Below are 27,206 nucleotides of genomic sequence, written 5' to 3' on the forward strand. Positions count from 1 at the left end.
TCAAGATCTTGATAGAAGCGGTCGATTATTTCATCAGACGCATCCGCTGTTGGGGCATAAACCTGAATGATGTTGATTGAAAGTGGCTTGCATTTGAGACTTAGTGTTGTTATAATGCGATCATTAACAGGTTTATATCCTTTCACTAGGCCATTCAGTTTGTCACTGATCACAATTGCAACCCCGTTACTGCTTTTTTCTTCATTTCCAGAAAAGTAGACCCAATGATTACCACTCCTAAAATGGCCATTGTTTTTCCAGTGAGTTTCACTTAGCCCAGCCACTCCTATATTATACCTTTCCAGCTCTTGTATTATCAGGAGAAGTTTTCCTGAAGCTAAAAGTCCTCTCACATTCCATTCTGCTTTGTTCTTCCAGTCGCAAATTTCGCATATGCAGCCTGGTTGCCTACATGCATATGCCCAGTAGCACATTTCACACTTTGCAGCCTGGAACCGCAAAAGCGCCAGTTGTCAGCCGGGTCGCATGACGAATTAGATCCATTTAAAGCAGCTACCATGATAGTGTTCATGGGAATAATAGTGTAGTGAGGTCCCTCTCTCTTCCACACCGCAGTACCACAACCGAAAAACCAGTCATTCTGGTGATGCTTGAGGCTCCCCGCTCTTAACCCATCTCGAACATGAATTGCTCTGTGCATCAAGTCGATACTGATGGCGCTGCTGCCCGACATCAGGTTTTCAGTGGATTCCAGTGGCATTTCCTCCACTGAGGGACCACCGCCCTTCCTCAAGGAGCTCATCCGCCTGAAGCCGTTGGCTCCCTGAGGGTGTCAGGTTATTTCTCGCCGCCTAACACTCGGCGTGGAGTCGCTGGCTGTACTGTCTACTCTATACCGTCAAAAATACGTCCATTGTAATGGTGTCAACAGGTGTAGACTCTAGTTCCTTGGCAACGTCAATAAGAGCATGCATAGTTTCCGTCTTTGTCATAGTTTCCATGGCATTGATGGCAGATAGAACAAAATGGCCGACACTTAGGGCAATGCAAATATAGTAAATAATTATATTGAGTGTCTCTCTTAGTAATGTTGTCTATGGACTGAGGGCAAAACAAGATGACTTATCGCCTATGGCATAAAAACACAATAGACTTACGTTAAAAATCAATATCAAATGATCACAAATTCACTAGACAACACTCACACACAGTAAATATATGCCACAGTGTCATAAATACTGCCAAGAAGCCGCTAACAAAGCACAGCTCCCTTTATATATAGATATTTGATGCTCTTACACCATACTGGATCTTGCATTTGGCAGCCATTACGAACATAGCTAACTCAATAGCTAAGGCCATATTATAATGATGATGAACTACAGACAGCATCTCTTATACAGCAACTGACACAACGTTAAACAAACAGCAAATCTATATAAATAAAATTATAATTTTGTCTGTGAAGCTCAAATTTTGGCTCATACTTTGTATTTATGGTATACAGAAGTCGAAAATAGGTTCAGTTCAATTTTTATCTCATTGTCTCAACATCACAGGAAAATGTCTTGAGAAAAATGTCTTGAAACTCAGTATTAAACTTCAGAGATATCTGGAGAATACTCTAGGCCAGTGTTCTGCAACCAGTGTGCTGTCGCAAGGGGAAAGGTGTGACGTAAACTGCTACATATTGTATTAATTGTAGAGTATTTTATTCTTTTTATTTTATAACATCTATTTCATATGCTTGTATTTCATTCTCTGCCATTGCAATGATGAAATATGATGCCTGTTTATTCTTTATTACATGCGACAAAGAAATTAAATTTTATTTTCTCACAGTTGTTATACTGTAGTTTTGCTTATCAGTATTTTTTAGTTCTCACCTCTACCTCTTTGATTTGTGGCTTCTTTGATTATCCTTGCCATATGATGTGTGTACATGCTTTTCCTGAAACTGCTTGGATTAGCAAAACTTTACCTGTCCTTTATTATTTTATTACACTGTTTTGGTACTTGTTCCTGTTTGTTAATGTTTCTTCAACTTTAATACTTTCTTCTTATAACAAATCACCGACCCATTTTTAGACTTCCCTTTGAATTATTTCAATTATAGCAAATTTCAGGTCTACCACAGTTGTACTCTGAAGTAGTCCACTTCATCCATCGAAAGTATTCCTAACTAAGCCTTTATTTTGAGTACCCTCCTACAATTGCTCCCACCCGTGCTAGGAAATCACTCTTGTTATATTCATGTCTGTTACTTCTAACTTATTAATAAGATGTCCTAAATCCACCTGGCTTTCACTCCTGCATAACAGAGTTGGTCTGAAAACTGACCGATGTAAAGATAGCCTCATCTGAGAACTCAGTGGAAGATTGTTATTGATAAGTTTGTTAGTGGCAAATCATATATGTAAGTTCTGGATCAATGTTACCAATCAACCTTGTAAAGACATTATGGCTGAAGATGTTCAGAAAATGAACGAAACATGTACTATGTTTTAATAACTAGGCAATAAAATAAGGATGAGATACTAATTTTGCATTGCTTGTCAAGTATTGAACAGATGGAAAACTAAGTTTCATTATTCTCCTTTTAAAAGATCGGATCACAGGTTCCCACAAAATTGTCAAGTTGATCAGATCTATCGGATGTCAAAGTTTTATCATGATATGTATGCAATTTCAGCCTTTGCGAGACTTCTAGTGGCTAGTTCCGTAGATAAGAGCATGAAGTACTCATTATTGCCATCAGATGTCTCTGTAAAGCTTTTGTGAAGAAACAAAATAATGTTGAAATGCACTTTGAGATTGCTGGTAAAAAATATGGAGTCAAGGAAGTGTGTTTTTGTAGTGAGAGAAGACTATGATTATTTACGAGCGTATTTAGAGGATTATTTGAGTGAAGATGAGAATATTTAGATGTACGACTTGCCAGATACCGAATTAGCAAGTGAAAGTGTTGTTAGCAACACTGTAGAACCATCTCACCCTGTTCTCAATGCATGTGACTCACACAACATGCCAGGTACGTCGGAATCTTTCAATTTTATTTCAGCTGATGTTTCTAAAAATTTGAAGGCAACAAGGAAAGAGAATACTGTGTATGTAGCAAGGCCAGCAAAGAAAAGGGTGAAAAAAGAAAGCAATCCCACACCATTTGCACAAAATGTGAAAAAAAGTCTGCTTGGTCCATGATTTTCCAAATCACATCTGTTTGGGATAAACATGGGGTAATATACATTGAAATATTGCTAGAGTTGTGTTTGCATGAATGTTACCATTTTCAGTGTGTGATCAAACGTATAATGTTTTGTGAAAATTAATTTTCATATCTGTGAATCAAACAGTATAATTTTTAATTCAAATTATTTTGTTTTTAATAAATGCACAGTTTTGAAACACTAGAGTAAGGGAGTAATATTTTTTAGTTTTGTATATTGTGGTTTAGATATAGACCTAAGTGAGATTATTTCAAGATATGTTTGATTATTAAGAAGAAAAAATTCACACTTCTAAAAAATTAAAAGAAATACACACATGTAAACAAATTTTATTTTTTAAGAAACTAAATGATATGTTTCTAGTTTTCTTTCTTTATTATGAGTAGTAGGTGTTGTGTGTGATGTCAATGTATAACTTTTATTCTAATTTCAAAAATACCTTTTAGAAAATGCTTGCAGAATTTGGATTTTTTTAAATTGTAGCAGCCTATAAAAATGCAGCTTTATATATTTATATTTAGTTTAGGATTTTTATATAAACTGTAGGACGTGTACCAATATATTGGTTAGAATCAGAGCAAATTTCAGTATGCTATGCTATGACCGATGGTTCAATTTCTACGAATATTTTAATATAAGTAAATGGCATTAAATATGCTTGGCATTTTTCGCATAGGTATGCACTTCAGGCCTGGCACTAAGAGGGTTAAACAATCTTAGGACCAGCAACAGTGTCTCCAATAAGTCCAACCCCTTGTCCACATCGTGGGAGACGGGCAACGTCATAAAGTAAGGGACTGCCTGGTGGGGTGATGTACAGTGGGGACTGCGTGTGCCCCATGACCGCTTCGGTAGCTGTGAAAGCCCAGCAGGAACCCTGAAAAGTGGCGGCTAACGGGGCTATGGTGAAGATGCTGCTGCCTTGTAGGATGTGGGGTCGGTTCTCCAAAGGCTAAGAGAAGAAAACCCTGATTATAAATTACCCGTAATCCAGAAGAGGTTGAACGTAGGGCTGACACCCCGCTCTGTAAAAAAGGTCAAGTTGCAAAACTTCAAGGAAAGAAAGCGGGACTGATCAATGGAGACAAATTGATCAAACTTGGCATGGAAAAGGACAATGATAATCGACCATCAGTGCATGAAAGAAAGAAAAGAAATATAAAGCGTACGTCAGATTTATATATTGGAACCTGGAATGTGAGATCCTTGTATCGCCCAGGAGCCCTGAAGGTGCTGCTGAACCAAACAATGAAACTGAAACAGAGTATCATAGCTCTACAAGAAGTAAGGTGGACCGGAAGTGGAATTCTAGAAAAGCGAGAAGCTAGTATATTCTATAGCTGTAGCGAGGAGGAGCACGAGTTCGGCACAGGATTTGTGGTACACCACCAGCTAAAGCACGTTGTAATTGGGTTTACACCTATTAGTCCAAAAATGTCAGTACTCAGAATAAAGGGTAAATTCTTTAATTACTCTATAATTAACACCCATGCACCAACAGAAGAATCTGAGGAAGAAGAGAAAGAATTGTTCTATGAAATTTTGGAAAGAACATATCACGGTTGCCCAGGCCATGACATTAAAATAGTTGCTGGTGATCTAAATGCTCAGGTGGGAAGGGAACAGATATATATACCAACAATTGGTTCCCACAGCAAACATACTGTAAGTAATGATAATGGAATGAGACTTATATTATTTGCAGCATCTAGAAATATGGTTGTGGGCTCCTCATTGTTCCCACACAAAGGTATATACGTGAGCATCGTCGGACGGAAACATAATTAACCAGATTGATCAGGTGTTGATAGATGCAAGGCACAAGTCAGATCTCTTGGATGTGAGGAGTCTCAGATACCCAAATATAGACTCAGACCACTTCCTGGTACGTGCGCGAATTAGAGTTAGGACCTCCAGTGCATTCAAAGGAACCCGAACCAACATACCAAAATACAATATAACAGCTCTAGAATCATCTGAAGTTAAAAAGCAATACCAGGAGAGGATAATACAAATCCTTGAAAATACTGAAGCATGCAACAACATTGAGTATCAGTGGGAAATTATTAAAAATGCAGTGGAGACGTCACCAAGTGAAACACTGGGAATTGAAACAAGATATAAAAGATCTCCTTGGTTTGACACTAAGTGTGAAATAGCAACAGAAGAGAAGAACATGGCATACAGAAGGACATTACAATCAAATTGTACAAGAAGAATGAAGGATGTCTATAAAGAAAAATGGAGGATTGAAAAGAAGATCCATCAGAGGAAAAAGAGAGTGGATGAAGGCAAATATCGAAGAAATGGAGCTTCTGAGAAATCAAAATGAGGTGAGGAAATTTTACAGAGAGGTAAATGTTGCACGGAAAACCTGTGGCAAAACTAGCCTGATAAAGGATGAAACAGGAAAAATTGTTAGCGAGGGGAAAGAGATATGCGATAGATGGCAGCGACATTTTGATAAGACTCCTGAATTTCAGAATGATAACAAGACACTCAACTGATGCGCAAGGAGAAAATTACCCTGACAAAAATATAGGTCCAACAACTTTAGAAGAGGTGATAACTACCATGAAGAATTGAAGAATAAGAAGGCAACACGAACAGATTATATTCCAGCGGAACTGCTCAAGCAAGGTGGCAATGAATTGGAACAGACTTTCCTAAAAATAGCTACTTCAGTATAGGATGAGGAGAAAATGCCTCAGCAATGGAAGAAGGAATTATATGTTCTATATATAAGAAAGGGAATCAGCTTGAGTGCGATAGTTATAGAGGAATTACACTACTTTACTTGGGATATAAAGTATTCTCCAACATTCTATTTGACCGTCTTCTCCCAATTGTTCAGAGAGAGACTGGGATTTATCAGTGTGGATTTATCCCAGGAAAGTCCACTATAGATCAGATTTTCACCTTAAGGCAAATTTTAGAGAAGACAATCGAATTTGGGATTGGCATGAATCACCTCTTCATTTACTACAATGGAGCGTATGGCAGTATAGACAGAGAGCAATTGTACCATGCTATGATTGAACTGGGAATTCCTGGAAAATTGGTAAGGCTGGTGAGAATGGCAATGAGTGGGACATGAAGTGGTATAAGAACGGGAGGAATGATGTCAGAGACATTAAATATTCAAAATGGGTTTCGGCAGGGAGACGCGCTGGCATGTCTCCTTTTTAATTTTGCCTTGGTGAAGGTGATGAGAGATGCAAACCTCCTGAATAGGGGAACAATTTTCTATAGATCAGTGCAGATACTTGCTTATGCCGATGATATAGATATAGTGGCAAGAACTCGAAAGGCAATGGAAGAGACATTCATCGCACTTGAACAGGCCAGTAGGAAAATGGGACTGAACATCAACCAGCAGAAAACTAAATATATGACTGCTGGGAAAGCACGTAAGGAGAACATGCCACCCTCAATAACCGTGGGCAATTACACCTCTGAGAGAGTTGAGCAGTTTAAATATCTGGGATGGACAGTCACCTACTCAAATGATACCTCTCATGAAATTAAACAGACATTAATAGCAGCCAATAGAGCCTATTTTGCTCTAACAAGGCTTCTCTCCTTCTTGACCCGTACCACTAAATTAACCATCTATAAAACACTTACAAGACCTGTGCTTACATATGCCTTGCAAACTTGGCCATTAACAGCAAAAGATACTGGAATGCTGGATGCCTTCGAAAGAAAGATACTTTGAAGAATTATCGGCCCAGTCTGTGAAAGAGGAACATGGAGGAAGAGGTACAATCATAAATTGTACAACATTTAAAAGACCCACATATTAGAAGAATAGTGAAATCAGCCAGACTGAGGTGGGCCGGGCATGTAGCACGGATGAGTGATACGGAAGTACCGAAAAAGATATTAAATGGAAATCCAGGGGGGCAGAGAGGACGAGGTCGACCGAGAACCAGATGGATGGATGGAGTTACTGAAGATCTTCGGGAAATGGGCTATAGGAACTGGAAAGTTTTAGCGTTGGATGTAGATAAATGGCGGGAGATTGTTGAAGAGGCCAAGGTTCACAATGAACTGTAGAGCCACAGAAGAAGAAGAAGAAGAAGAAGAACCAGCAACAGCAATGAAGATGAGGTGAAAACAAGAAATTTAACATTAAAGATATGTTTAAATAGCCTACACATTAAGACCCGTATCTCTCATTGTTTGGAATATATTCCAATATTCAACATGATTCACTTCTACAACATGTTAGATATGATGCAACTACAATGGTGTCATTAAAATACTTAAAGAGTACTGTCATTGGGCTATTTAATAGCACTGTTAATTGAAAACAATATCTTCAGCAATGCACAATATAGAGAATCTTCCACCCGAAGACAGAAGGAATACACAGACTTTACCCAATGAGGGCTTACAGAAGACAGCTATTCAGTAATCACTTAGGATGGAGCAAAACTGATGATTCTCATAAAAAGTACAGATAAGTAATCGAGAAGACTGCAGTGTATTAAGTGAAAAAAATGTGGGCCATATTGAAAAATCTAGGGAGACATTAACAAAGAGAAACAAAACATATTACATGAGCTTGCACAATGAAACATGATTAACTAATGAAGAACAAGTGGTATAGTCGTGCAATGGTAATAATATTGTTTTAAGAGGAAGTACAACTGGAAAACCATCTTCTCTTAACACCAACCTGAAGGGAAAAGGAAAATGTATGACCATTCAAAGAATGAAGGTATCAGCAAAAGAAAGAGAAGGGCCACAAAAGGAATGGAAATGAAAAACTCCCTACGTCTCACAAACCTAAAACCCTCAAGGATGAATGAGAATAAGAGTTGACGACCAAGTGAGGTTATGTAGAAAAGATGAAACTGAGGATATTGGAACAAGTAGATGCAGTGCCAGTCTCATCTACGAGCACTATGGCTGTCAACCTAAACTTCAAGACCAGAGCCTCTGGGAGTTACCCCTTTCAGATGTCTCTTATGACAGGTGAGAGGTACCATGGATGTGTTCTAACATCGGCAACCAGAGAACAAAGAGCAAGGAAAAGATTTACTGATGTTAAAATTTACAAGCAGGCAGCCTGATAGCATCAAATAACAATGTCTGCTAGCAGAGACTATTATAAGATTATATAATTATTATTATTATGTAAATTTGTCCTTGTTCCGAGGTGGTGCAGCTCTTTTAAGAAACACTCCCAATGAAGATGAGCTGCGTGTACCTATTTAATTACATACCAGCCCTTCTGCCAATTTTGAATTTCTGGCAGTACCGGGAACTGAACATGGATGCCTGAGGACAGTAGTTAATAGTGCTAACTGTAATTCTACAGAGGTGGATATTATTATTATTATTATTATTATTATTATTATTATTATTATTATTATTATTATTATTATTATTACCATCAAACTTATGAGAGACCAGAGCATCTAAATTTTGTTCTGCTGGGCTGAGTGGCTCAGACGGTTGAGGCGCCGGCCTTCTGAACCCAGCGTGGCAGGTTCGATTCTGGCTCAGTCCAGTGCTATTTGAAGGACCTAAATACGTCAGCCTTGAGTCGGTAGATTTATTGGCACGTGAAATAACTCCCAAGGGACTAAATTCCAGCAACTCGGCATCCCCAAGACAGTAACAGTAATTCGCAGGACGTAAAGCCAGTAACATTATTATTATTATATTTATTCTGAAAATATTGTATTCAATCTTTCTATAAATAGTTTTAAATGCTCATAAATAATGTTCAGATTGAATACCACAATCTTGAGCATTAAGTATTTTTTAATCTGACAAATGTAGGTGTCTCCAAGGATGAATACAAGGTTAGTCAGAACAGGGGTGACCCCGGTATCTGAATAAATTCTGACTTCACTGTCGAGTGAAACCTCCAACACTGCTAGAATCTTGGTATGGGGAGCCATTAACAGCTCCCACAAACAAAGGAAAATATTGAACTGCACACTGGTACACCTCCCTTCACAACAACAACACGGCTGCAGAAGCTCATTTTTCAACAAAGTAATACTGCGTACATATACAGCATAGATTCCTCGTCAACTGCCTATGTACCGTAGACACTCTTCTTTTTTCTTTTTTTTTTTCTAGTTGCTTTACATCGCACAGGTAGGTCTTATGGTGTCGATGGGACAGGAAAGCCCTAGGAATGGGAAGGAAGCGGCCGTGACCTTAATTAAGGTACAGCCCCAGCATTTGCCTGGTGTGAAAATGGGAAACCACGGAAAACCATCTTCAGGGTTGCTGACAGTGGGGTTTGAACAAACTGTCTCCCAGATGCGAGCTCGCAGCTGCGCTCTCCTAACCGCACGACCAACTCGCCAGGTAGGACACTCTTCCTTAGATAATCAGGTCTCAAGGCTTGTAGCCCAAAGAGTATGAGCAGGGTAAGATGGTACAGCAGCTATGGCACAAGGTATTTAGAATATCATGAGTACCATCCATGGAACTCACGGGAGGGGTGCAGTAATATTATGTTGCCAAAAAAAATTTTTTTAATGCTGACACAATAATATTACATCGCACAGTTAGTTAGACAGTGTTGAACGTAAATTTAATGCCCATAAAATGACAAAGTTTGTTCACACAACATAGTTTATTCAAACACCAACAGTTGTCCCAAGATGTCGGTTTTATTGTTTACTTTTCAGTCAGAGGTAATACCAAGGATCATTATTCTCTTTGCTGTTAGCTAGGCATGGGTACAATCGTTCTTTTACAACTTATAAATCTCATATTTTGTCCCATATTCATCAACACAACTAAGATTATGTTACAAGGAGATTCCCACCTTCCAATACTTGTACAATTTCGTATAGCTAGTTTATTGTTTTACATGACATAATCCAGCTTAATCTCTAAGTGTGATAATAAATAGAACATGTTTCATTCCAATTATGGAACATCCTCAGCTAAAAGATTTAACAAAATTGGATTATGTCATATAAACAATAAACTAGCTATAAGAAATTGTACAAGTATTGGAAGGTGGGAATCTCCTTGTACAAAACCTTAATCAGTTCTTTTGTATGAACTAGCTCAGTCAATACCATTCGTCATTTTGTGTCATTCAAAGGAGTGAGGAAACTCATGAGCTGATGTCATGGAAACAGCTCGCTGCACCTCATTCAAATGAACGACACCTCATCTCGTTCAAATGAATGAGGTAGTTTATGAGCTATCATGGTGGCACCTAGGTCAAAGAGTGGTAGTTTTCCCTGCCGCTCACAAGCCTGTACTTTCTTTTCACAATAGATGTTGCTTGCTTACTTCTCGCCCTCTTTAATGGGAATGACAGGCCACCCTCTTATGATGTATTAATCAGCTGTTTACCGGCTTCTTGCATGGGAAAATATTGCTCTAAGATGATAATTTTCCTTTTTAATTGCTAGACAGAAACAGAAGACGAAGCTAGCGAAAACGTCCTCTTAATAAGGAATAAAGGGATGTTCGTGAATAAATAACTAACTAATATTAATGTGTATTTAGGGGAATCATAATGAAATTATGACTACAGTTTTCTAGCCATCACTGCCAATTCCTAATACGTAGTCTCATTAGAAACCATCAGGTAAAATTTTTTTTTGCAAGGGGCTTTACGTCGCACCGACACAGATAGGTTTTGTGGCGACGATGGGATAGGAAAGGCCTAGGAGTTGGAATGAAGCGGCCGTGGCCTTAATTAAGGTACAGCCCCAGCATTTGCCTGGTGTGAAAATGGGAAACCACGGAAAAGGTAAAATTTGAAGAATGCTAGTCAATCAATTGACCTTTAACCTTTTTTATTAAATTTTACCATGCAACACATAAAATGCTCCTTGCAACACATTACCCTTTTTTTATCTTTAAGGTTGAAATGCGAACTTCTGGTTCTTATCGCATGTTACTCTTAGTTTTGTAATCAGGCAAGGAATATAGGAAGTATGAATTTTCAATTTCGTCTCCACCACAAAATCTGAGAAAAATACAGAAAATGTCAATTTGACATTATGTCGTATGATGTTGGCAAATTAAAGATCTCTGGTGACATTTAGTATTTAACCGAAAAAGTTAAATAAACTCCACCACATCCATTTTGAAGTCTAAATTGAAGCGTATCGGTAGGCAGCCTAGATCACATCAAATCAAAATGCTTGTACACAGTTGTTGAGGCCATACGATTATTATTATTATTATCATTATTATTATTATTACTATGATACAATTGGCTTTACGTCACACTGACACAGATAGGTCTTATGGCGGCGATGGGATAGAGCTAGGAATGGGAAGGAAGCAGCAGTGGCCATAATTAAGATACAGCCTGGTGTGAAAATAGGAAGCCATTGAAAATCACATTCAGGGCTGCCGACAGTGGGATTTGAATGAAAGCTCATAGATGTACGCCCCTAACCGCATGGCCAACTCGCTCAGTATTATCATTTTTCATTATTACTTCCAAGAAACCAATCTTTGACGATGCAACGTAAGGCAAACTGTGTTTATTTATTATATTTATATTATGCTGACACACCCATTATAACACAACCTGTGTTTATAGAATATAATACTACAGTTTTGTGCCTATTACCGTGTAATCAGCACTGAAGAGTTTTCTTAAGAAAAGAAATTTGCTTACTTCAAATACTGAGACAGGAATTAGATGTTTCTGAAAACTTTCGTCTGGAGGATGGCATTGTATGGAAGTGAAACATGGAAGATAAATAGCTCAGAAAGGAAGAGAATAGAAGGTTTTGAAATGTGGTGTTACAGAAGAATGCTGAAGATGAGATGGACAGACCGAATCACGAATGAAGAGAATTCCAAGTAACAGCTATACAGTTACCTATATCAAGTACAGTATTGTTTGTTCATTATATTTGGTGATTTATTGTTTTAAGAGGTAAACCAGCGAGATTATCACCCCGTCGTGTGTATCATGAATCGTATCTAGCATAGGACCAAACTCAAGCCAACAATCAAACATGCGCTCTGATAGAACGCTAGCTGGCTGATCCGACATTCTGTGAACTTATCCACATTAGGAGCAAGTAGCACGAGCAGAAAACAGCTGTCCAAAGCTCACAGCCACCACCAGCCCATCACAGTGAACAAATGGTATATATCTACGAGAGACTGAGAGACACCTGCAATCTTTCAACCATCATCAACAATTTTTTTTTTTACATCGCACCAACACAGATAGATCTTATGACGATGATGGGATAGAAAAGACCTAGGAGTGGGAAGGAAGCGGTCGTGGCATTAAAGTACAGCCCCACCATTTGCCTGGTGTGAAAGCAGGAAACCACAGAAAACCATCTTCAGGGCTGCCAACAGTGGGATTCGAATATCTCCTGGTTGCAAGCTCGCAGCTGCGCGCCTCGAAACACACGGCCAACTCGCCTGGTATATAGTGTCTCTATTCATATGCACATTCACGTAGTGTTACCACACATCGCCATTGCGATCTCAGTCTATTCAACGTACATTTTACGCACAACTTCTATGATGAAATAAATTTGAAATGAATAGGGTAATAATAGCAAGAATAAATAGTAAGAATAGGATAGCAACACACAATACAAATTTCCATCACAGCTGCGCGTCCTTAACCGCATGGCCAACTTGTCCTGTCAACAACTCTTCCTCTTCCCACAACTCAGAAGCATGATAGAAAATGGGCTATCATGTGACCACTATAAGGCACACCACTAGCTGCTAGTGTGCGAAATTCAATTGTCGTTGAATTCAACTGTCGTTCATTTGTGCCGTTTTCGTATTACACTCGTGTGCGGTTACTGTGCTATGTGCTTGCATGAACCAAACTATCTGAACGAACTCGTACCAGCTCAAATGAAGGTTCGTTCAAATGAACTAGTTTATTCATGAACAACCTAACTCTAGTGTCAGCTTGCTTGGTATTCATTGTTACCAGTATGGCTATATACAGTAGAACCTCGATAATTTGAAATCGGTTCATTCAAAGTCCCGCCTAATTCGAAGAAGCTCTCGTTCCCGGAAACATGAGATATAGTTTTGCATGTTATTTCAATTGTTTAATTCGAAATACGGATAATTCGTAATTCGAAGTACAATTTCGGCCCCATTACCGAAATTCAGACTTTTAATTCGAAACCGCCTTTACATTTTAAAACAATAGTATGTTACAGAGTAATTTCAACTCAAAATTTATCCGTTCCGCGTCATAATAGAACGTGCATTCCGGAACGTGGAGGGATAGCTTTCCGCACTTGCACTCACTTCGGTGGGTCTACAGTGCGCTTCATGATTGCTAAGTTGAATGAAATCGGAATTCTTTTGTATTCAACCTTTTAAGGAACGCCATAATATCACACAACAGGCAATGTGTGGGAAAACAGAATCTGCGAACACTGGCGATGCCGACAGTTGACGAAAAAACGTGGCTCATATAATAAATTCGAAGGCACCGAACAATATTGTCATTGCCGGTGAAACTGCATTGCTTTATTTTCATGCGAGCCCTAACGGTCTTATGGTTTTAAAGGAGAAATTGCCAGCCGGGAAATCGTACAAGGGTGAGGGATGGGGGGTCATAGTAGTGCGTTGCAATGCACATGGAAGCGAAATACTTTATCCCCTTGTCATAGGAAAGTTCGATAAGCTACAATGTTTTAAGGGCGTCGGGCACTTTCCATGCCAGTACAAAGCATCTAAAAATGCAAACGGTACAGAAATCCAAAAAATAATGCATTTGCACAGGGGAACCGGCATAATTTATCCTCGTCTTTGAATTGTGCAATTTTTTTTTCTTTCGTTGCGTGAGGTTATGTTTGTCAGTGATTTATCGAAGTGCATTATTTGAACATTGTAAATGCACCTTGTTGGATACATTTCGGAAATCGTTTTTTCCATGGCATTTGAAAGGTTTAAACTGTGAATCGAGGTGTTTGCATGTATTAATGGGTCTTAGAATACTTTGTGACGCGGCAAGTGTTTACATTTCTGAAGTACGAGAGAGGTGCCATGGCGGGAAATCATACAAGGATAGAGTCATAAGAAAGTTCGATTTTAAGGGCATCGGGTACTTTCTGTGTAAATACAAGGCATCTAAAATGCATACAGTATAGTAATCCAATTAATAAAGCACTTGCACATGGGAGCCAGCATAGATTTCTCCTCGTCTTTGAATCGTGCTCTTTCTTTCTTTCGTTGCGTGAGGTTATGTTTATCAGTGAAATATCCGAGTACATTATTGGAATACTGTAAATGCACCTTCTTGGATACATTTTGGAAATAGTTCTTTTTTCATGGCATTAGAAAGGTATAAACTGTGAAGCAAGGTAACGGGCCTTAGAATATTTTGTAATGCGGCAAAGGTTGGTACTTCTGAATTGCGAATTGGCGGTTAATTCGAAATCACGTAATTCGAAGTCCGATTTTTGAGTCCCAACGACTTAGAATTAACGAGGTTTTACTGTAGTTGTTTTCTTATTTTCTGGGGATTATTTTACGTTTTTGCTTGCGAAATGTCCTATTAAGAAGACATTTTTAGAGAACATACCGAATAATATTCCTGACAAGTCTTTGAACGATGAAACTGATATAAATAAAAGTACATTCTGATTACAGAACATTGGAAAATGCAGTAATAATAATAATTTCAAATCAAATTCCTACACAGTGTTTTTAAAGTTACTGTTACAAAATCTGACAAATGTTAAGTTCATGTTATGTTCATGAACTCTTTTCAGTTTTTCTCTACAATATCACACATTTATTTTGCATATTTCAACAAAAACGGCCAGACCACAGGTAAATACGCATGCCTACTGTAAGTGCTAAAGCTTCATTTCTGACCATGTTGCCATGTTTGCACACTAGGAACAGTATCATATTAATCCCATATCATACAATTTCGAAACATATTACAGTGAAGTCTTGTTAGTGCGTTCCTCATTAACATGTTTTGCCACTTAGCACGTCGTAAACTCGAAGTCCCATTTCTCATCGTATTAAATCTATATAAAAATAACTCACCTCTCACGTCACAAATTTTTGTTATTACTGCTTAGTATGATCACATTTTTCCTAGCCCTGAAAATGTTATTTGTCATCCCTTGTGAAAGGAACATGATATCCAACTGGGGTAAAAAAGAGCCCTCGCTACAGTTGCATAATAATGGGAAAAGGCCTTGAATTTCTGAACTTCACAGGAAGCAAGCCGTTAGCTCAGGAATGTTTAGTTTGGCTTGTCAGTTAGCAACGAAATTGCCGAACAACACAGTGAGCCTGTCAGTGCTTGTATTTCGCATTTCACTCAGAAATTAAAAACTGATTTTGTGTTGAATGGTATAGTGAAGGGTAGAGTATATTTGTCGCCTGATAGCCTACACCTGGATTAAGAACATAATCATCTGAAGTTGACTAGCGTGGTGTATACAGTAGAACCTCAATAATTCAAAATCAGTTCATTCAAAATCTCGCCTAATTCGAAGCAGCTCTCGATCCCGGAAACATGAGGTACGGTTTTGCATGTTATTTAAATAGTTTCATTCGAAACACGGATAATTCGTAATTCGAAGAATAATGTTGGTCCCGTTACCGAAATTCAGACTTTTAATTCGAAACTGCCTTTATATTTTGAAGAAAATAGTTGGTTACAGAGTAATTTAAATTCAAAATTTCTCCGCGTCATAAAAGAATGCGTCTTGCGGAACGTGCAGAGGTAACTTTGCACACTTTCACCTACAAGTGTGCTTCAAATCTGCTATGTCCAAATACATAATTATTTAGCATATTTAATTAGCAGGCAGTGTGCGGAGAGGTAGAATCCGCGAACACTGGCGATGCCGACAGTTGGCAAAAAAAGCGTGGCTTAAAACCTATAATCAATTCATACGCACCAAAAATTATTGCCAATGCCGATGAAACTGCATTGTTTGTTTGTTTTATTTTTTTAAATGCTGAGGCCAAACGGACTTATGGTTCTAAAGGAGAGGATTGGCAGCTAGGAAATGTACTGTGTTGTGATGCAGTGCACACGGAAGTGAGAGACTTCCTTCTCCTGTCATAGGAAAGTTCGAAAAGACACAATGTTCTAAGGGCGTCAGGCACTTTCCATGCCAGTACAAGGCATCTAAAAATGCAGGCAGTACAGTAACCCAAAGGATAAAGCATTTGCACAGGGGAGCCAGCACAATTTTTCCTCGTCTCTGAATTGTGCTTTTCTTCTTTCCATTGCGTGAGGTTATGTTTGTCATTGTTTTATACAAGTGCATTATTTGAATAATATAAATGCACCTTGTTGGACAAACTCCTGAAAATGTGTTTTCCATGGCATTTGAAAAGTTTAAACTGAGAATCAAGGTGATTGCATGCATTAATGGGTCTTAGAAGTGCCATAGCGGGAAATCATACAAGTATATAGTCACTGTAGACTCTACTGTTGTACTCTGGACGGAAGCGAGAGATTTCTCCCCTTGTCATAGGAAAGTTTGATAAGCCGCGATGTTTTAAGAGCATCAGGTACTTTCCGTGCAAGCACAGGGCATCTAAAATGCATACAGTACAGTAATCCAATGCATAAAGCACTTGCACAGGGGAGCCAGTATAGATTTCTCCTCGTCTTTGAATCATGTTTTCTTTCTTCTGATTTCATTGTGTGAGGTTACAGTGTGACCAGAAAATAAAATGTAATAATCCACTGGTCTGAAATAGAAGGCTTCTACTACTATCTGCAGTAATACTTAGTATTTTCATGGCCCCCCATGCAAATGTTCTCAAATTCTTGTTGTCTTACGTTTTTCACACCTTTCAGTGCACTGTTATTTTATAATCCCCAGCAGAAAAGAATTTTCATATTCATTCTCTCGTGTTTTTCACACCTTTTAATATTATCCTCTCATATTTAGAAATGGTAATTTAGTTGTGACTGTACCCACAGATACACGACGTAAAATGGCATCCTGTCGGAAAAAATCGTATCTAGTGTTTCCATATCCATATTGGATAGTTTTTATTTGTGTATTCATTAGTACATTTTCTTGCTTAACATGTTCATTTTCCTTATCCCCTGCAGAAATGTCTTAATGAGGTTCTACAGTATTATTATTATTATTATTATTATAATTATTATAATTATTATTATTATTATTAACCCGTTATCGCCCACATTTTTATTCTGCTTATCCCCAGGTTTCAACCTATTATTTAGGAAAAATTGAAGCAGAGAACATTGTTTCAGAAAAAGTTATATATAATAAAAACTGTTGATCACAATGTATTAAAATGTACAATAATATTAGAAAACATACCATCACACCCATTTCTCTATTCATTGAGTCATAAGGTTGTTGGTTCAAACCTCCACCCACCTTATGGTGATACTCGACACAGAGGTAGGCTGTATTTTTCATACTCTCATGTTGTCTGAATCCCTCTAAACCGAAACCACATGATTCTGGAAGAGGAATGATGCCTATATACTGTATATCAGCTTCTTTTTCCCCTGAGCAAGTGTCTTCCCATTCCGTATCTAAGTTACCGGAATGTGCCTGTTTGAATGCTGCGTTGATATTATATGTAAGTGGCTATCTCACTGAATAGTTTGCCTCCTCCCAACATGTGTAAAAAATAATGTATTTCTCGTAATACTCTTTTGAAACTATGGACAGGTTAACATCATCCACATAATCATTCGGAGTAACAAAACTAAATGTTTGTGTTACCTGAAATGCCTCGGCATCGCCACCAGGTCTGAATTCTCGATATCCATTTTCACTTATATCACTGTTATCACAAAAATTATCTTTGTTGGTATGTTATTCACTCACTAAAAATTCACCTCCAACCCTAGTCAATGATTCTGTGTCACTTTCTTCACCTATATTCAGCTCAGTTTCAATATCCGCAGTATTCAATCCCACCATGTTTGCAAATGAAACAGCTGACCCGCACTCGCGGAAGTTCCAAGACCATTGCCCAGATGACGTCAAGACAGATTATCAATCTTCTTTCATTTCCTAAGCCTTGTAGATCGTAATGCGTGTTCATAAATGCCTTATAAACATTTCACCGCTGAAAAAAATTAAAAAACTATAGCATAGACATGCAGATAATGGAGCCGGGCGCTTTCGAGCACTAAGGACCGGAAGGCAAAGTGAACAGTCGTGCGCTTTTGGGCGCTAAGGGTGGGACAGGGTTAACTTTATTAGAACCATTGAACCACTTGAGTTGGTTCCAAGTTCACTTTCTCTTTGGTTTTTCTGTTTGGTTTTTGTGATTTGCGCAGTACTTTTTCACTCTTTCCAATCTGAAATCACTATAGTCCTTTTATGTGTCATTTCTGCTGAAAATTTGCAAGTCTTAAGAATGATGTTAATTTTATTTCTTTTCTCTGCATCCACTATCTTGCGTCATATTGTTCCCTTTTACTGTGCTGTATGTTAATCCATTAATATGGCTGCTTTTTCTTTTATCCTCTTAATGAAGATAAGTGGTATGGGAAATCAGGTACCGGTAGCAGTTGAACCCAGTTAGAAATCCTCAAGCAGTGAGGCTTGTATTCTTGCTTAAAGAAGGAAGCAAGTGCAGCTACTCTGCAGGGAGCCCTAAAAGAGTAATACAAGTGAACAACAGGGGAGCATTTTTTTCACATAGTTATACCTTCAAAGAAGAAGTAAGATTTACAAGAGCCCAAAAGAACTAATTAACAAATTAAGTCAATGCTCAAACAAGCAACTAAGCCCAGTAAAGGAACAGATGATTAGTTAACAGATGTTAAAATCTACAATACTCATGCTCAAAAACTACATGCGTAGCAGAATCCAACATGCTCATCAGAAAATTATTTTACTTACCACCTTTCCCCAGTTAAATGGAAAGAAATAAACTATATGTGATATGTCCAAGAAAATAAACAAACATGTCACAAGTAGACTGAACACTGTCACAAACATCATAAGGCGTAAGCGGCCAATCAATGGAAGCATGAACAGCCCCACTTTCACTGTCCCTGATGAACACAGACAAGCTAGGCAAGCAACTGATGAGATCTGAAACACACACAAAAATCAGTATTTTAATTAACCTAATGTGAAAAAATGAAAGTTAGATCTAATACTGATTACTAACTCACAAAAGTTCTCAATTAGCATAGAAAAAATATCCACAGAAGTGTAATACTATTAAATAAAAAAGAAATGAATGAGATATTTGTACCAGCACAAAATTCATTAACATTATACAGTATATAGTCCTCATAAAACTCCAAATATTCTGAAAAGAGAAATTTACTGATTTACATTTTAAAAATTCTCCTTTGAGAAAAATATATACCAATGAAAATTAATATTCACTGACAACCCCCAATTTTCATGATAAACCTCTCAATAGCATTTTCCTCTTATCTGTATGGCACTATAGTAAACTTAACTATACACAACAGATGTGATTTCTAACTTGAAAGATGTGGTAGACAAAGAAACAATATTTAGTTAAAATCACTTGAAATTTTAACCATATTGCTTCAATAATCCTCAAATATTTCCCACATCAAATTTATTCTGAACTTGTTTAGTACAAAGCACAATTACTCATAGAGATGGTATAGGAACAAGTAGAAATGGAAGTCAGAGAACTATTACCCCACCTAACACGGAAACACTTAAAGGACGCAGAAAAAAGAAACTGAAGTATTATTATCACTGGTAGAGACATGACCAGTAAATTATACAAGGAGGTTGGTTCTGTGCTACACTCACTGAGGAGACTGCTTGCAGCTGAATTCATCCTGCACACCAGTACTATTCTCAAGGTCCCCTTCGTGCTTTTCAAGAGTGTGTTAGTCAACCAAACCAAAATCCATAGCGCAACAGGCCTAAAGGGTCTTGGCCTACCAAGCGACCGCTGTTCAGCCAAAAGGCCTGCAGATTGTGAGGTGTCGTGTGGTCAGCACGACAAATCCTCTCGGCCGTTATTCTTGGCTTTCTAGACCGGAACATTTAAGAGAATAAAAGAATAGACACAGTGAAATCAGAAGTGGAGGAGAGAGGTCTCAATGGGAAGATGTCCTGGAGATGGTGAGTGCTTGTATATCACACCTGGGAAAAGGGAGTTAGAAAATGATTATAATGATGAATTCAGGTTGGATATGATAGGTTATCGAAGTAAAATGTTTTCTCCTGAAGATTTCTGGATTGTGAAATTTCCACTTATAAAATTCATAAATTAATGTTATTCTCATCAAGTAAAAATACAACCTAACTCTTGGAATTTTTTATTTAACTTAGGGCCGGTTGCATAAAAATCGCTAACTGTAGTTCAGTTTTGATCGAAGATCGGAAATGAACTTCGTTCTTTTCTCTGTGTGAGTTGTATAACACTAATCTGAGATCACTGAACCAAGTTCAGTTTTGATCTAAGGTCGACGAAACAGAGTTGACAACATCGCTAAACAAGAGAGATAATTGCGATTGTATCGAATCGAGTTGTATCGAACATGCGATTTAGATAGAAACGATCGATAATTCTCGACGCCATTCGACATTCATTTGTCTGCGATACGTAAACAAAGCCGCAAAATGGAGAAGAAAGATGAGTAACAAGAAGACGCGTACTGCAAATTTTAAGAAAGAGGAAAAAAATATGTCCTTCTTACGTCACCCTCCTCAGCAGGCATCTTGATGAATTGAGGTTTTAGAGCTGCAATCTCTCTAGTGACTTTGTGTATAGTCCTACTTGCAGTTCCTTTATTTACATTGAATACATCTCCAATTACTAGCCTATTTGGAAGCTTCCAGTTGCGTAAAATCTTTAGTGTGAGAAGGATCATGAACATTGGATTCAGTGCATGATTTCGTTTAGTTTGTGTCCTTAATTGTAGATGTAATCTTTGTTCTAGTTCTTCAACTACACGTTTTCCTAATCGAAACCGTATTTTAAATTGTCGATCATTTAGTTCTAACAAGGGATTCCTTCTATGTTGAAACACGCGAGGAGCTCTTTGGAGTTCAAACTCTCCATTCTCGGATGAAACGTCAGAGCAATCTTAAATCTGAAAATAGCATAACCTATAGACCCTAAGCATAAAACAGTGGAGAACAAACAACTTGTTAATAGTAGGATTATTGTTCATTACAATTAGCATTAGGCCTACTTATCATTTTACTTTAGTCAACAGTAGGCCTATTTATTATTTTTCTTTGTAATTATGTCATAGACACCTAAACAGATTTATTTCCAACAAAAATAATAATTATATTCCTTCTGCTGAACTTAGTTCAACCAGGTTAATCTGAGAAAATTCACCAGTCAGATTTGATCTTCCATCAAGAAGACATGATCTTGGATTAATGTTTATACAACCAAAATTCTAAGTTCAGCTTGACTGGAGATCAGTTTCGGGTGGTTGAACTCAGATTAACTTTTATGCAACCGGCCCTTACAGTATTTAACTTAAACTTTTAACAGTATTCTGTAAGAAGGAAGTCAGCTCCTGAACCAAATTATCTTTACATCGGTCTGTTTTCAGACCAACTTTGCTTTAAGGGATCGAAAGCTGGGTGGACTCAGGATATCTTATTCACAAGTTGGAAGTAACAGGCATGAAAGTAGCGAGAATGATTGCTGGTACAAATAGGTGGGGACAATGGCAGGAAGGTGCTAGGAATGAGGAGATAAAGGCTAAGTTAGGAATGAACTCAATGGATGAAGCTGTACGCATAAACCAGCTACGGTAGTGGGGTCATGTGAGGTGAATGTAAGGTTACCTAGGAGAATAATGGACTGTGTTATGGAGGGTAAGAGAAGTAGAGGGAGACCAAGACGACAATGGTTAGACTCAGTTTCTAACGATTTAAAGATAAGAGGTATAGAACTAAATGAAGCCACAGCACCAGTTGCAAATAGAGGATTGTGGCGACATATAGTAAATTCACATAGGCTTGCAGACTGAACGCTGAAAGGCATTCTATAATGATGATGTATGTATGTTATTTAACTTCATCTCAAATTTATTGAACATACTGTTCCATTCAGTCAGTTTTTTCTGTATTTCAGCCTCTGTTTCTCCCCATAACAGCACATCAGCAAACTCCAGGGCATTTGGTCTGCTGTCCATTTTCTTGATAGATTTTATGATCTTATCCATTATTACCATGAACAAGCGTGATGATAGGGCACTTCCTTGTTGGACATCTCTCATTATCTTAAACCATTTTCATCGTCCATTGCCTACCTGAACACAGCTATATCAATTCTGATATAGCAACTTTACTTTGTCAGGCAGGTATTTAGCACCTTGAGGTCTTCTAGGCATTCTCAGATCTCATTCCGAGGGACTCTGTCATAGGCCTTTTCAATGTTAAAAAATGTAATCCCGAGATTCTTTCCGTGTTCCCAATACTTTTCTGTAAGCAATCATATGGCAAAAATGAGATCCATAGTACTTTGATCTTTCTTGAACCCTTGTTGTTCTTCCTCAGGCCAACGTTCCACTATCTTTCTAAGTCTCATTTCGATAATCTTTTCCAACAACTCCAGAGTGTGTGACAACAATGTTATGCCCCTATAGTTTCCACATTTCTGTCCATTGCCCTTTTGTAAACAGTGGCATGATGGTTCCTTTTCTCCAATCTTCTGTGATTTTGTTTTCTTCCCAAATCACCAAGAGCACTTTATACAGTCAATTTAAGCATGGTATCCGAGCTGCCTTTATCGTATGGGGTGAGATCGTCAAAGCCCAAGAACTTTCCATTTTACATGCTTTTAGTGCCGTTTTGACTTCAGGCTATGTTACATGGGAGTTGGATTTTCTGGATTTCATCTATTCTACAGTTGGTGGTGGTGTTGTCACCTCCATCTCAATTTAACAACATACTGAAGTACCTCTTCCTTCCATCTCTGATCCCTTCCTCTGTTTTTATCAAAATACCATCACTTTTTCCAGTGCAAGGATGTTTCCATATTCACTTCTTTTACTTTTTACTACGTTATTCAGTAATTTCCTACTTCCTTGGCAGTCTTCCTCTACGCTGGTAGCAAAGTCATCACAGGAATTTTTACTTTTCTTCTTGGATTAGTCGTTTTACAGCCAACTTCTTAGTCTGATATTCATGTATTCCTCATTTCTTCTATCACCCATTTTTTTATTTTACCTGATCTAATTTCTTTCTTTTATTGCTGTTTTCACCCAGTCATTTCACCAAGGTGTTTCCTTTTCCTCTTATATCAGTTTTGCACTTGCTCTCCCACAGAATTCCACAGCTTCCTTTACAAGAGTTTCTTTGAACAAAGCTTCTTCTTCTTCTTCTTCTTCCACTCTAATCTCAGTTTTTTTGTAATTTTGTTATTATCCTTGCTTGGTATTTTTCTTTCTTCTCCGAGTCCTTCAACAACCAGGTCTTGATCTTTGGCATTTTCATGCACTTAGCTTTGGGGACATGGACATCTTTAAGATCTGTTATTAATAGCCAATGGTCGCTACGTAGACACTCACTGGGTTTGACTTTGACATCAATAACATACCAACGAGCTTTGCCATAAGTGATAAAGTAGTCTATAACGGTCTTGAACTTTCCATCCCAACTGTATTTTGTTATTTTATGACTCTGTCTTCTGGTACCATGTGTTTTTTATGTTTAAGTTGTTTTGCATGCAGAAATCAGTCAAGTTGTCTCCTTCGAGTTTCTGATCCCAAAATCATGAGGTGCGATGATGTTTTCACAACCTTCACTCCCTTTATCACCTTGGGCATTCAGATCACCCATAATTATGATGTCCTCCTCCATTAACTGTTCAAGTTCGGTAAGGAATTCTTCTTTCTCATCTGCGGTGCACCCTCTTTGAGAAGCATATACTTGAAATAAAGTGTAATGCACATTTCCATCTCGTAATGTCATATGGATGTAAGGGAAGAGACCAACTCCATTTTTGCATTCACTCATGTTCCCCCTCCAATATAACATATATCCATTTCTCAGAGATTTTTTTCCCCAAACTTTCCACTTTGTCTCACTCAACCCCATTATCAATAACTTATAGAATTCATAAATCAATGTTATTCTCTCCAAGTGAAAATGCATCCTAACTCTCGGAAATTTCACAAACCAGAACATTTCAGAAGAAAGGCAACATTTTACTTTGATGACCTATCATATCCAACTTGAATTATGAACATTAATACAAATACTACTATTGAAGGAAATTCAATTTGCAATAGTTTCTACAATCTCTCTCCCTTATTAACAAACTTAATCAAAAAAGTAGACATCCAATGAAGTTTATTCCTAGCTCTTTCAATTTCAAAACAATTTCCCAATGTTTTAATCTTTATGTCAGCTATCCACAGGTACTATTCAATGAATTACATCTTGAGGAAAACATGAAAGATGATACCAGTTCGTAGTCAGATCAATTACTTTGGCTGAACAAACAAAGGTAACTTATCTATGACTATCCCATGTGTAATGATTGATTGCTGAAGACATCAAAGGGAACATGTCAAGGAGGTTCTGTACTACCTAGAGCACTCACTGAGGAGACTGCTTGCAGATAGTCTGTCAGCTGCAAACCAGTGCTATTCTCAAGTTCCCCATTTATGTTTTGCAAGAATGTGTTAATGAATAAAACACAAATGACAAACCCCGGAACACTCGCTCAATAGCGATAATGACTGATTAGATAGGTAATAGCAGATCATTCATAGTAAGCGGAGGAGAGATCTAACAGAATGCAGAAAAATGACAAGTGATCCGTTCACAAAGTAGAAAGATAACACGAAATATTTAAAAATTATATAAGAAAGCAAGGTCTCCAAAGCTGTGAAAAGGACTGCTAAGGTAGTAAGTGGAAGAAGACAGTGCTTAACATTGCTAGGTCATGTGAAAAAGCAGATAAGGATAAAAGTAAAGTACTAACTGGACGTAATAAGTCTATCATGAGCAAAGAAGACGAAACTCCAATTTTGAAAAGAAAAAAAAAAATTTTTTGTGCAAGTAACTTTTGTTAGAGCATTATTAAGCAAGGAAAGAAATTCCTATGGGTGCCCTGATCCACTAATGGAGCAAATACTCGAATGAACTGTGACAGATAATTGTTCGAAAAGCACTGATCGAGATGATGAGGAAACATAGTGCACAACAGCTGTGACTCTGACGGTAGTATGACAGAAACAGCAGAGGAGTTAACCAATAAAGCAAATGAATATGACGATGCCAGATCATATACGTTAGATGCTGAATGTTAATGGATATGTGTGCATGAAGTTGTACATTCAAACAGATAATAATATTGGTATCAGCAGCATAATAGCATACGGTTTGTATTCTGCATTCGCAGCTTGGAAATGATCACTACCAGTACTTTGAAGTGAGTGAGTGTGGAGGTTCCATGCTCACTCTTTGGCAGCAATGACTGATCATGACAAGTAACACCAGCTCATTCATGATAAGCTGAGGAGACACTTGATAATTACTACCATGCTTGGTAAAGAACAGCACCATTTCACACCAACAGATATTATTAACTAAAGCCAGTATGTAGTGCTTCTAAGACATTTACAAATTAATGGGGCCAATAATTAACAAAAATAATTTAATTAATTATGCCTTAAGAGTAGTGATTCTCAAAATGTGGAGCATGCCCCACAAGGGGGAGGGATGTAGCAGATATTCTTGAAGTCATAACTTTCAACTAATACAAATAAAAAACACTACTACTACTACTACTACTACTACTAATAATAATAATAATAACAATAATAACAATAATAATAATACTATTACTACTATTAATAATAATAATAATAACAACAACAATTTTGAAAATACCATAAGTAATAATATTTCTCTTTCTTAGTACAGAAACAGAGTTTATGCAGGAAACAATACTTGTAGTTCAGTTATGACCATACAGTACACACCTGGTCTGTGAGAAGTTGACAAGTAATCTGATGTCAGTGGAGATGAAGAAGGTTCATGTTAGATTATTTAGAGTTGTGTTTGAATCTATGAATAGTAGCTATTTTGTAAAGTGCATGGTATTGTATGTCCCTTGCCTTTAACATTTCATCAGACTTAATTTTAATTATCATCAAAATATAATTCACCTCCCATGTAGATACAAAGCCTGTGGATAAATACAACAAATATTACACAGATGAGCAATTGAATTAGAGATACCAGGCAAGTCCTATATAGTAAACCAGCATTTGCCTGGTGTGAAAATGGGGAAACCACAGAAAACCATTTTCGGGGTTGCTGACAGTGGCTAAGTGACAACGGATGAAAAGTTTATATTTCTACTAATGTATTACTTGCCCGTCTTGCGTAAGATACGAGTGAATATTGAAATGGGCTGAGTACAGAGATGACTCCCCAAGACACTGGAGATGCGAGGGAGCCTCCCAAGCTTCATGGTGATTGGTCAGATAAAGACCCAGGGTGCGCACATCCTTCTCGATGGTAGATAATCTAACTGTATTTCTGTTTCCTTTGTATTCGCATCGGTACAAAATACTTCTAATGTTCCTGCTACATCACGTATTTCAGTGTCCAAAAGTTTATTCTCTAGCACATCCATCTCATCAGTTTCCTCATTAGGATCAGGCAGTAAAATCATTACTCCGATATCATCAACTTCCTGAGAATAATTTTCCAGCTCTTCGAGATAGCTTCTTATCTCTGGAACTGTCAGGCATGTAGTATATGCCATTGTATTTGCCTAGAACACAAGAAGTAACGCAAAGTGTTGTACTATAAAAGCAAGAATCCATTTATTGAATAAATATTCTCTAACTATGCTAATATAATGTAGTAAAATCAGAGAAATGCAGCACGGTAGTTGATGAAGCATTCAACAATGAACCAATGTAAGTGCTACTGCTTTATACCAATGTCCTAAAAATGGGACGGCATGAAGAAACCCATGTGATTCTTACCTATATAATAACAACGGGCAGCTGATGCACCATTTGCACTCTGGAAACTTAGAACTATAGCGCTGATACTGGAATGAGCTTCAGAAATTCAATCTAAGGAAATATGC

The 27,206-nt window shown here is 37.7% G+C and overlaps 1 protein-coding gene across 4 annotated transcripts in view; it reads right to left on the reverse strand.

Moving 5' to 3' along the window:
• Nucleotides 1-27,206, reverse strand: part of LOC136873809 (uncharacterized) — a 150,416-nt gene that overhangs the window by 88,333 nt on the left and 34,877 nt on the right. For all 4 annotated transcript variants that reach the window (XM_067147059.2, XM_067147058.2, XM_068227737.1 and 1 more), the window contains one exon: nucleotides 19,022-19,216. In XM_067147059.2, coding sequence (XP_067003160.1) covers nucleotides 19,022-19,216 — 195 coding nt within the window. The remainder of the gene's footprint in view (nucleotides 1-19,021; nucleotides 19,217-27,206) is intronic.

The sequence above is a fragment of the Anabrus simplex genome, chromosome 5, assembly GCF_040414725.1.
Source record: "Anabrus simplex isolate iqAnaSimp1 chromosome 5, ASM4041472v1, whole genome shotgun sequence".
Lineage (NCBI taxonomy): Eukaryota > Metazoa > Arthropoda > Insecta > Orthoptera > Tettigoniidae > Anabrus > Anabrus simplex.